A 12,086-nucleotide genomic window follows, 5' to 3' on the forward strand; every position below is an offset into this window, starting at 1 on the left:
TTATAAAGAGCGAAATACACCGCACAATCATCTTTCAAACATTCTGCAAACCTACTATTCCCATTTCGCCATACACCATACAAATATGACTCCTTCAAGCAAAGAATTTAAGTTTTCTTCCGGTTCACAATGGCGGCATTTCTTTATTCATTCTGAACGTTTGGAATTGTTTACTTATTCTTTAGAATGTTCCTGATGATATGTTAACATATATTTCAAACGTATTCTGTTTGTTCCGGCTGTGAAATGGGATTATCCGGAATGTATAAAAAGACGCAGCCAATGTAAAGAGTTTGGTTTTCTTCGATTTTACCATACACAACGTAAACGGTTTGATGGTGTGATCAAACGTCAACATGGCGGCCAGAAAATCAAAAAATTTTGAGTTTTATTCACATTTCCCTCACATGGCTTGTCAACCCTTCAAGCACCCCCATACACAACGTAAGTAGCTTTAAGCGAAAGCATATTTCGAAAACGGATGACGAATGTGCAAAATCACGTGGGGTTTTGATGCAGATTTACTAAGTTGGACATGCTCTTTTTATTTATGCAATCCATTTTTTATATCTCCCTTAGTTTTTGAGATATTTTGTGCGCATTTTGTCGTATGTTGCATAATATTAATGATTGGGTATGCCTTTTGTTGTATGTGCCGAAAATGCGTCACATACGACAAATTCCCATACAAACGTACTTATTTTTAAATCATAAAACATTTGTCGTATGGGGCACATACGACAAATTCCCATACATATGTAATCTTTTTTTAATCTGAAAACATTTGTCGTATGTATCGCAAAACGTTGAACTTACGACAATTCGATGGTCCTCTACTATAACGACACAATTAAAATTGGAAATTAAACTGAGGAACTAATTTTAAAATTTTACATTTTTAAATTTTAGCTTGCACTGAGTCTCCAATGAAATGAAAGAAATCAAAATGTACAAAAGGCTGAATTTAAGTATTGTTTTTTGTTTTTATATAAGGAAAACGTATGTTCGTAACATATTTACAGCATAAGAGATGTACAGATTTTTTTATTAAATACATGAATATGTTTTTGTTATGTTTTTTCTAATAAGTAATCATTATTTAATAAATATGTCTGGTTTTTTCATCAAATTATACCATCGTCGTTGAAATAGATGCTTTAGTATTGTCATATGTTCTATGGACAAAACAAAATGGTGAGTAAACGCTACTTACGACAAATGTGTACGGAATGAAAAGTCAATTTTCTTTAACTTTAACAGATATTAAATGTAAAAATATGGAAAATCAAAACTAATAACACCAACTACGTCTCCTTCAAAAATTACAAAATTCTACCGCAAAGTTTCGGATTAATTCGACCTTAAACTTCAAAGTCAATTTTCTCAAAACCGTGTTTTGTAACATTCGTTATCCGTTTTCTGAGACGATTTGCTGCTAAATATCCAAAATGTTATCGATAATTTTTTCCATTCCTTCGTTATATTAGCTTTGTTCCCCACGCTTCGATAATTTGATCGTAAAAATAAATTACTCTCTCACAAGCGTCAAAAATGTGCCAACAAGTGCCAAAATTGCGTGAGGAACGCAAAAAACCAGATTTCGTGCCCGGGATCAACATATCAGCTCTAAACAATGAGTTTACGTGTATTTATCTTATCTGGCTAATAAAGTTACTAAATAACTACATTTTCTGAAAATTCTGTGATATTTTCCACTTTTCCTTTTTATGAAATTTGCTTTCAGATTTGAACAACAACAGGTGTAATTCTAATTGCCCTTTTGCACGTTTGTGCCCGAAAAAATAGTCCGGGCTGTTTCGTGCACAAAGAAGAAGACTTTTACGATCTAAAAGTGGAACGTATTCACTCTATATTACCATGAACGAAAGACTATTTTTGGTTCATGCTATACTACCCATTTTTCCAGCGTAAGGAACCCTTTCTGGGCTGTTTTGGGCACACGCGGGTACCCGCGTGCTCATGAGGAACAAACCTATTTTCAACTTGCAGGATATTCATATTGATTCTTCATTAATAATAAAAATATAATAAACAAGTTCTTGGATTAAAAGACTCTTAAGGTTCATACAAGTTTTAAAATTAAAAAATATATATATATGCATTTCTAATCGAGCCCTTTTCTAATGCTTCAGTAGAACGTATATTTAGTAGTTTAAAAATGTGAAGGACTGACTTTAGGACATGATTGAGCACTGATATAGTAGCAGCAATATTATATACAAACCAAGGCATATAAAATACTTATACTTTGCGGTGATACTTTGTTTGAGCCCCAAGAAGAAAAGTACCAAATGATTGGAGAATGTTATAAATTGAAAATCTTATAATTTGTCAATTTTTTTATTATTTATCAAGAATTGGTATTCTAGCACAGAAACAAAAGCTCTTTTCTTGATAAATTACAAGATTGAAAATGCTATTGACAAATTGAAATTTCATGTGGAATGTATAAATTAAATATATTAATAAATTTGTTTCTAACAATTAAATACTCCATGTGCCGGCATTTGAACCTGCGATACATGGAATTATAGTCGACATCTCTACCTACTCGGCTACGGCAATCAAAATTTTTTTCGCTTTTAAATTCATATTTTTCATATGTGACAATGAAATCAGATCCACTCATGTGGAAATCAGTTCCACTCATGTGGAAATCGTAGAGCTTTTTGTTTTATAAATATTGACACAGAATGCGAAGGGAGCTTTCACTTGATAAAAATCTTGATAAAATTTCTCTACAAAAAATGTATCAAGAAAACACAGAATTAGGCGTTAAGTACCTGTAAATAGTATGTAGTACACAAAACTCATATCTGTAATAAGAAAATTTTGAGTAATTTGTTCGGTTTCGAGGATTTTTCATTTGTTTTTGAGGAATTTGGTATCTTTTTTGTGGCAACACAGATTCATTGATACTAATACATGGAAAACCTGCGCATGCGCGAAACGTACATGTGGCTCAAAGCTTTCTCCGTTTGAAGCTGCTGCCGCATAAAACTTTTGCTTCGCTTTACGTGACAGATTCGCTTTGACAGATAAGATGAATTGTATGAAAATGCACAAAGCATGCCACATAGATCGTCGAAGCTTCAGCGCGAAGCGAAAAGAAGGCCAATTCCTATATTTTTGTGCGCTTTGACAATCAGCCGGATTAGTACTTATTTCGTTTCGTCTAAATTTGAGTTTTCACGTAGAAACATAAAACTTAATTACATTGGCCCGTAGTCATAGTCAAAATAAAGTCGACTTTAAAGCTAGTTGCAGCTTTTTTGACAGATATCCCATTGAAAATTATGTCAAAAAGCTGCAACTAACTTTAAAGTCGACTTTATTTTTTTATTATGACTACGGGCCATTGCTGATATTTAAAACAAAAACCACATAAAATCCACAGCAATTTTGACGAGTAAAAAAGCAGTACAAAATTGTTTTCTTGGCGTTCATTGTGACATACCTTTTGCGTCTGGGGATTTGCTGGCAAAGTTATAAATGTCACGTAAAGCTACGTTCTTTGGTGCTACCTTAAAATTTTTTATTAAATTTTTTGTCACACGCACACAAAAGCATACGCATGCTATAGATATCCGCCTTAAGTTCTTGATCGTGTACCTTCGTAGTTATTATAGCAACCGACAGCTGTTGCACTAGGTTGCCAACTCTTAAAATAAAAAATTAACAAATATGCACCTAATTTTTTAAGAAATCAGGGTACATCAAGGAACGCGCACAAGTTCCAGCCGGCCGATTGAAATAAGAGTTTCTACCAAATAACAAAAACGGTCGCAATATTAAATTAAGTTATAACGCGATGACGTCGATAATAAAACTGCACACAATATCTGGTGCCATGGATGAATCGCCTCCCTGCTATATTCTGCAAATAGACGAAGTGCGGATTCTACTCGACTGTGGGTGGGACGAGAAGTTCGATCCCAATCTTATCAAGGAGTTAAAAAGGTAGTAATCAGGATGGGTATATATAAAACATCAAAAAAAAAGCAATCTTTAATTGTTCACAGACATGTACATACCATCGACGCAGTGCTTTTGTCACATCCAGATGTATACCATTTGGGTGCGCTACCCTATCTCGTTGGAAAACTCAGCATGAATTGCCCAATCTACGCTACGATCCCAGTGTATAAAATGGGACAAATGTTTATGTACGACCTTTATATGTCGCATTATAACATGTACGATTTCGATTTATTTTCATTAGATGATGTGGATGCAGCATTCGACAAAATTATACAACTTAAATACAATCAAACAGTGTCACTAAAAGGTGAGTTATGCTAATTAATTTCATTACGGATAGAATATACACACTTATATATGTTAATAAAACATACCTTTTTGCATCACATTTTAGGCAAAGGCTACGGCATCACAGTAACTCCACTTCCTGCGGGGCATATGATAGGCGGTACTATTTGGAAAATTCTCAAAGTGGGCGAAGAAGATATTGTATATGCCACAGATTTCAATCATAAAAAAGAACGTCATCTTAATGGTTGTGAACTGGAGCGTCTCCAGCGTCCTTCACTTCTAATCACCGACGCCTACAATGCACAATATCAACAGGCGCGACGTCGTGCACGCGATGAAAAGCTGATGACCAATATTCTCCAGACGGTACGCAATAATGGCAATGTGCTGATTGCGGTTGATACAGCGGGTCGAGTGCTGGAGTTGGCACACATGCTCGATCAACTTTGGAAAAACAAGGAGTCTGGTTTGATGGCATACTCTCTGGCTATGTTGAATAACGTTAGTTACAACGTGATCGAATTTGCGAAATCCCAAATTGAATGGATGAGCGATAAGCTAATGAAGACTTTCGAAGGGGCACGCAACAATCCATTTCAATTCCGTCATATGCAGCTATGTCACAATTTGGCGGAGCTCTCCAAAATGCCTAGTCCTAAGGTAGTGCTTGCCAGCACACCAGACTTGGAATGCGGGTTTACACGTGAATTGTTTGTGCAGTGGGCGGCAAATCCGCTTAATAGTATTATAATGACATCTAGGTAAGATAGCTCGCAAAAAAGAAGAAGTAATTATATTCCTACATTAATACATGTTTATGTATATACCTACATATGTATGTGGTTGTTAGGACATCACACGGCACATTAGCGATGGATTTGATAGAGAATGCTTNCAGCTCGCAAAAAAAGAAGTAATTATATTCCTACATTAATCAATATTTATGTATATAATACCTACATATGTATGTGGGTGTTAGGACATCACACGGCACATTAGCGATGGATTTGATAGAGAATGCTTCGCCTGGAAGAAAATTGGAGCTAGACGTTCGCCGCCGCGTCGAGCTGGAGGGTGCGGAATTAGAAGAATACCTCCGCACTCAAGGCGAAAAGCTCAACCGCCTAATTGTCAAGCAGGATGTGGAAGAAGAAAGCAGCTCTGATTCTGATGATGACATTGAAATGAGTGTCATCACCGGCAAGCATGACATCGTTGTGCGACCAGAGGGAAGGCATCACAGCGGATTCTTTAAATCCAACAAAAAACACTATGCCATGTTTCCTTTCCACGAAGAAAAAATAAAATGTGATGAATATGGTGAAATAATTAATTTGGAAGATTATCGCATTTCGGATGTAGGCTTTGAAGCAACGATAGATGAACACAACAAAGAAAATATAAAGAAAGAGGAGCCGAAGGAGAGTAAAGCGAGCACTAATGGTAGTTACGCGAATAAAATTTTTCAATTAGAGCAAAGTAAAATTAATATTTTTCCACAGATGTTCAATTGCTAGAGAAGCCTACAAAATGTACCAGCCAACGAAAAACTATTGAAATCAACGCACAAATTCAGCGAATTGATTTTGAGGGCCGCTCTGATGGCGAATCGATGCTGAAAATTCTCTCACAACTGCGTCCCAGACGTGTCATCGTGGTGCATGGTACAGAGGATGCCACTAGCGTTGTAGCGCAGCACTGCCAACAAAATATAGGTGCTCGTGTTTTTACTCCACAGAAGGGAGAGGTGAGGTTGAAACCATGAACTTTATTACACCTAATATGATTTTAACTTTTGATTCCATTTTCGCAGACTATTGATGCCACCACCGAGTCTCACATCTATCAGGTCCGCTTAACCGAGGGACTCGTTGCTCAACTACAATTCCAAAAAGGCAAGGATGCCGAGGTTGCATGGGTGGATGCACGCATTGGCGTGCGAACGCAAGCTATTGACACGACCTCACGGAATGACGTTGATAATATGGACGTGGTAGTTTCCGAGGATAAGACGCTCACACTCGAAACCTTGGAAACCGATGAAATACCGGTGCACAACGCTGTGTTAATTAACGAACTCAAGCTATCCGACTTCAAGCAAGTGCTCATGCGAAACAACATCAGCTCAGAATTTTCAGGTGGCGTGCTGTGGTGCGCAAATGGTACTCTGGCACTGCGGCGCATGGATGCGGGCAAAGTAACAATGGAGGGCTGTCTCTCCGAAGAATATTACAAAATTAGGGAATTACTTTATGATCAATACGCCATTGTTTAATTATTAAGTTCTAGGTAGTTGGAAAAAATTAAAAGTTCTTATTAAATAACACAACATAGGAATCTTATTAAATATATAGCTTAAAACTTCATTGTGACATAAACTGCAACATTGGATCATCGGTGCGCTGTCGTTTGCGTTGCCATTCATCGATTTCCTCTTCTGTGGGTGCTTTAATATCGTACTTGCTATTATAGCCACGTTTGCGTTCATCCTTGGGATCGTCTTCCTCATTCGACTTGGCGCGTATATCACGCAGCGCCGCTTCCAATTGTGCTTTTTCTTTGGCACGCAGCATTTTTTCTTTTCTATCTTTTCGCTTTTGTTGTTTGGCCTTCAGTTTCCTTTCCTGTTTTTTGGTTTTTTTCTTTGCCTTTTTGTTTTCAAGTTGTCTAACCTCTTCATCTTCCGATGATGACGACGAAGAAGAAGAGGACGATGATGAAGATGAGGAAGAAGAGGATGAGGACGACGACGTCGACGATTCCTTTGGCTCCTCTTCCCCAGACGCTCTCACTGCTGTCTCGTTTTCGATTGTACTACTAGTACTCGCGACAGGGTGTAGAAGATCGACCGCTGTTTCCGGATCTTTCATTCCAATGCAGTATGAATTCTGCAAGTGCAAAAGATATTATGTACGTCGTTGAAAAAATATTGCTGAATTGAAATTGATTTACTTTAATAAACGACTTGCAGCACTTGTAACCCCATCGTCCGCCATTCCAGTAACTACCCCAGACAGTTGTATGATTATTGATCATAACATCTTCTTCATAAACACTACGGGCCTTTGGCTTCTCCATGCCTTTTATGACCTTGCCACTCCGGGAGTATTCAATGTACTCTTCCGTTTGAGCTAACAGCAAGGATTTTGGAGGTGCATTCAAGTGCTCTTCGCCTCCGTATTTTTCGACAATGTGTTCTTTTGTCTAATAAAAAAAAAAAAGGCGTTTGAAAAAAAAATAGGAAAAATTCCATTTTTACTCACACTGGACTTGAATTGCTCTTTTTTTTTGTCGTACTCTTTTTGCAGTAGTTCCAATTTTGTTGGTTCAGCTAGTAAATGCACGTCGACGCCTTTTCCATGCGCCTCCCAAGCGAACAATTGTGCCGTAGCGTGTTTTGTAGTGTCCCCTGAGAATCGCACAAAATTTTCCCCCGCAAACTCCACCCTTTAAATAAAAATTTAAAATACACTTATAACTTTTTTTAAACTAATTTACTTCACTTACTCTTCCGGTGCCATGTTTGGATTCGGATTGTCACGCATAGAACGCGTTTTGGGGTCGTAGTATGCCGAGTTCGGATCCAAATTACGCAAATATTTTGCTGTATCTTCACGTATACGCAAATTACGCACCGTAATGCGCTGTTTTGAATCAACTTTGGTACCAGGCATGTCTACTTCATCCACATATTTGTCCTCATTATCATTATCATCGGAGAGTTCTACTTCGGGATCTGAAAAATAAAAATTGGATAATACAATTTAATTTGCCGAAAATATTTAATAGCTTACTATTCTTTAGCTTCTCAGCTTTTAACTGCCGCTTGGCTTCTTCCACTTTTTCGTATTCATCTATAATTTCTTTATGATTTGCTGGATCATATGAGCTCCACCGATCACGCTTCTCATCATAATTGACTGCTGTGTCCTGCACAACATGCTCGTCATGCACGACAATTGACTCGGCATATTTGGCCAATACTTTGCGTGGGCGCTCCAAGCAATCTTTTTTCTTATGCGTCATTGCACCACAATTTTCGCAGGCACCTTTTCTGTACTTTGTTACTATTTTCGTGATATCTAGGCCTTTGGGTGCACGCTTCTCAAGCTGTCCTTGCTCATCCTCTTTTTGCGGTCGCTGATGTTTTAAAGTTGGGCCTTGGGCGTTGTAGTACCAGGGTGCATTGGAAATATACTGTGGTATGTGCGGATTGATATCTCGTCCTTCTTCGTCCACAGCTGCTGGCGCTGTACCTGCTTTTCGCGCTTCTTCCAACTCTTTGGCTTTACGCCAATCCTCGCGTGATTTCTTCTTTGGCTCTTCGCTCTCAACATCATCATCCTTGTTATGAATGAGCTGTGAAACAGGCGCACGAATGGCACCCGAACTCATTTTTGGAAAATTTTGTAGTGTTTATTTGGTTATTAAAGCTCCAATTTACACGAAATAAATTTCGAGCGACTTTTATTGACCGAGCGAAATATAACTTCGTCAAAAAAGATCAAAATAAAAATGCGTAAACATGAAAATAGTTGGGAGCAAAACATCGATTCATCAGCACGAATTATCGATTAGAAATGGTAAACGGAGCAGTGTTGCCACAAACATCTTACCAAATTCGTCAAAACCAAACGAAAAATCCTCAAAATCCGAACATATTACTCAAAATTATCGGCATACCTAAAGAATACCGACCCTTGAGCTAGAGAAAAAAAAACGTGGACGTGGTGCACCCCTTTCTACTGAGTTTAATGGTAAACTTTTTTTGGGTGTAAATTGACAGGGGCGGCGCTAGGGGGGGTTTAAAAAGAAATTTCCAAAATTTTCAAAAGCTTATATTTTGAAAACTATTGAACTGATTTTCAAAATATTGTCACAGCAACTGCCAGCAGTGCAATAAAACAACTTTATTAATGTTATATGTTCTCTGCAAAAGGTGTTCTGCCCCTTTTCTTTGGCAACACAGAAAGAATTCTACGTAGTGAGAGTTATAATCCNCGCTAGGGGGGGTTAAAAAAGAAATTTCCAAAATTTTCAAAAGCTTATATTTTGAAAACTATTGAACTGATTTTCAAAATATTGTCACAGCAACTGCCAGAAGTGCAATAAAACAACTTTATTAATGTTATATGTTCTCTGCAAAAGGTGTTCTGCCCCTTTTCTTTGGCAACACAGAAAGAATTCTACGTAGTGAGAGTTATAATCCCTAAGCGCGGCCAAAGGCCGCCTACGCAAAAAGGTGTTATCTGCAAAAGGTGTTCTGCCCCCTTTTCTATTGCAACACAGAAAGGAGAATTCTACGTTGTGATGGTTATAATCCCTAAGCGCGGCCAAAGGCCGCCTACGCAGAAAGGTGTTCTCTGCAAAAAGGAAATCTACGCAAAAATACTGTGGGTAGCGTAGCTTGATTAATTATCCATTGAATTCTACAACTCAATCTTATAACAAATAAGGTGATTAAAAAATGGTTTGTATATATTTCTTTAGTATTTTTTTTTAATTTTAATTAAATTTTTGTAAAAACTAAAGAGAGTAAAATTTTCTATCGCGCGATTTTTTATTCCAAATTTTCGCCTGCGGCGCTTTTCCTTTTTCATATAAAACTATATTTTTATATATATTTAGTCAAATATGATGTCCACAAGAATTTTTTTCTACAAGTCATATATCAAATTAACGGTATTTTCGTGCTCTTTCTGATAAACTTGTCTGCTAATATAGTTAATTACGTACTTTTTAAAGAAAAACATACATTTTTATAAAAAAAATTGGCATAATTTCGTTTTTTACCTTTTCTCGCAATGTGTANGTAAAAACTAAAGAGAGTAAAATTTTCTATCGCGCGAGTTTTTATTCCAAATTTTCGCCTGCGGCGCTTTTCCTTTTTCATATAAAACTATATTTTTATATATATTTAGTCAAATATGATGTCCACAATAATTTTTTTCTACAAGTCATATACCAAATTAACGGTATTTTCGTGCTCTTTCTGATAAACTTGTCTGCCAATATAGTTAATTACGTACTTTTTAAAGAAAAACATACATTTTTATAAAAAAAATTGGCATAATTTCGTTTTTTACCTTTTCTCGCAATGTGTATGCATTAAATACATAGATATATATATTGAATGAAAGGCCCCTCAATAACCTTTCCAACTGTGTCCATACTTAGAAAATCGGTTCACTAGTTTTCGAAATATAAGATTTTGAAAATGTTGAAAATTCCACGTTTAGCCCCCCTATCGCCGCCCTTGTCAATTTACACCAAAAAAAAAAAATATGCCGTTAAAATCCGGAAAGGGGGCGGCCCATGCCCATTTTTTTTTCTCTAGCTCAAAGGTCAATATTCTTTAGGTGTTCCAAATTTTCTTATTACAGATATGAGAATTGTGTACTGCATACTNAAAAAAAAATATGCCGTTAAAATCCGGAAAGGGGCGGCCCATGCCCAATGTTTTTTTTCTCTAGCTCAAAGGTCAATATTCTTTAGGTGTTCCAAATTTTCTTATTACAGATATGAGAATTGTGTACTGCATACTATTTACAGGTANGCCCCCCTATCGCCGCCCTTGTCAATTTACACCAAAAAAAAAAAATATGCCGTTAAAATCCGGAAAGGGGGCGGCCCATGCCCATTTTTTTTTCTCTAGCTCAAAGGTCAATATTCTTTAGGTGTTCCAAATTTTCTTATTACAGATATGAGAATTGTGTACTGCATACTATTTACAGGTACTTAGTAAAAAAATTAGTTGCATTTTCCAATTCAATTGGTACATTTGTTCTTGCGGTTCAAACAAAGTATCACCGTTTTTTTATGCCTTTGTTTGTATATAATATTGCTGCAACTATATCAGTGCTCAATCTGGTCCTCAAGTCAGTCGTACACATTTTTAAACTACCAAATATACGTTCTACTGAAGCATTAGAAAAGGGCTGTATTAGTAATGCAGGTATACTTTTTTTTTAATAGGGAAACTTATATGAACCTGAAGAATCTTTTAATTCAAAATCTTTTCCTACAGTTTTCTGGTTCTAATGAGGAATCTATAGGAATATCCTTATGATCGNGTATAATTTTTTTTTAATAGGGAAACTTATATGAACCTGAAGAATCTTTTAATTCAAAATCTTTTCCTACAGTTTTCTGGATCTAATGAGGAATCTATAGGAATATCCTTATGATCGAACAATGCGTGTTCTCCGAGATTTTGCAAGTTTAAAATAAGTTGAAAATATAACGATGGAATCATGAACCAAAAATACAAGATCACGTAAGAACGCGACGTTGTATTTGTAACTGGTTTTGAGAAAAAGTTTGAGAAAGCGGGTTCGTCAGCTGGGCGTTTGTTTACATCACAAGCANTTCTAATGAGGAATCTATAGGAATATCCTTATGATCGAACAATGCGTGTTCTCCGAAATTTTGCAAGTTTAAAATAAGTTGAAAATATAACGATGGAATCATGAACCNGGCGTTTGTTTACATCACAAGCACTACTATTTTCCACTTTTATTCAAGTAAAGAAGAGTTAATTCAACATGACAACACATTTTAAAGCATTTTGTTGCATCATTTTACTTAAATTGTGCGTTTAAAGTGGCTGACAATAATTTTGGCTAATTTTGGTTTTCGTTGCTTTCTTTGCTTTGTTTACTTTTCGCTCGTTTTCCAGTGAAACAAGATGGCGTAGAACCCGCTAAAAAATTTACTTTTTTCACTCTCTTGTTCTTACGTGATCTTGGCTGAATTTCTTTATTCATTCTGAACGATTGGAATAAACTTTTTTG

At 36.5% G+C, this 12,086-nt stretch overlaps 2 protein-coding genes across 3 annotated transcripts; one reads left to right on the forward strand and one right to left on the reverse strand.

Moving 5' to 3' along the window:
* The first annotated feature begins 3,643 nt into the window (after window positions 1-3,643).
* Cpsf100 (cleavage and polyadenylation specificity factor subunit 2) lies at window positions 3,644-6,619 on the forward strand. Of its 2 annotated transcripts, none has more exons than XM_017630863.1 (6): window positions 3,644-3,981; window positions 4,044-4,309; window positions 4,397-5,054; window positions 5,273-5,739; window positions 5,796-6,040; window positions 6,107-6,619. In XM_017630863.1, the coding sequence occupies exons 1-6, from the start codon at window positions 3,833-3,835 to the stop codon at window positions 6,566-6,568; spliced, it is 2,247 nt and encodes a 748-aa protein (XP_017486352.1). In that variant the 5' UTR covers window positions 3,644-3,832; the 3' UTR covers window positions 6,569-6,619. The 2 variants fall into 2 exon arrangements, with proteins under 2 accessions (XP_017486352.1, XP_017486353.1); XM_017630864.1 differs by having other exon boundaries at window positions 3,645-3,981; window positions 5,273-5,736.
* On the reverse strand, window positions 6,539-8,688 carry Slu7 (Pre-mRNA-splicing factor Slu7). Its single transcript, XM_017630866.1, has 5 exons — window positions 8,088-8,688; window positions 7,801-8,029; window positions 7,557-7,740; window positions 7,246-7,497; window positions 6,539-7,181 (listed from the first exon to the last, which is right to left on the reverse strand). The coding sequence occupies exons 1-5, from the start codon at window positions 8,686-8,688 to the stop codon at window positions 6,657-6,659; spliced, it is 1,791 nt and encodes a 596-aa protein (XP_017486355.1). The 3' UTR covers window positions 6,539-6,656.
* Window positions 8,689-12,086: the final 3,398 nt, after the last annotated feature.

The sequence above is a fragment of the Rhagoletis zephyria genome, unplaced genomic scaffold (genome assembly GCF_001687245.7).
Source record: "Rhagoletis zephyria isolate East Lansing unplaced genomic scaffold, Rhagoletis_zephyria_1.1 Rzeph_scaffold_08178, whole genome shotgun sequence".
Taxonomy (NCBI): Eukaryota; Metazoa; Arthropoda; class Insecta; order Diptera; family Tephritidae; genus Rhagoletis; species Rhagoletis zephyria.

Bases quoted from the DNA above. Each gene is read 5' to 3' on its own strand.
- Cpsf100 (XM_017630863.1), top strand. From the start codon at position 3,833: ATGACGTCGATAATAAAACTGCACACAATATCTGGTGCCATGGATGAA. The intron at 5,055-5,272 runs GTAAGATAGCTC...TGTGGGTGTTAG, and splicing joins AGTATTATAATGACATCTAG to GACATCACACGGCACATTAG. The intron at 5,740-5,795 runs GTTACGCGAATA...ATTTTTCCACAG, and splicing joins TAAAGCGAGCACTAATGGTA to ATGTTCAATTGCTAGAGAAG.
- Slu7 (XM_017630866.1), bottom strand. From the start codon at position 8,688: ATGAGTTCGGGTGCCATTCGTGCGCCTGTTTCACAGCTCATTCATAAC. The intron at 8,030-8,087 runs GTAAGCTATTAA...TTTATTTTTCAG, and splicing joins AGCTGAGAAGCTAAAGAATA to ATCCCGAAGTAGAACTCTCC. The intron at 7,498-7,556 runs GTGAGTAAAAAT...TTTTTTTATTAG, and splicing joins AAGAGCAATTCAAGTCCAGT to ACAAAAGAACACATTGTCGA.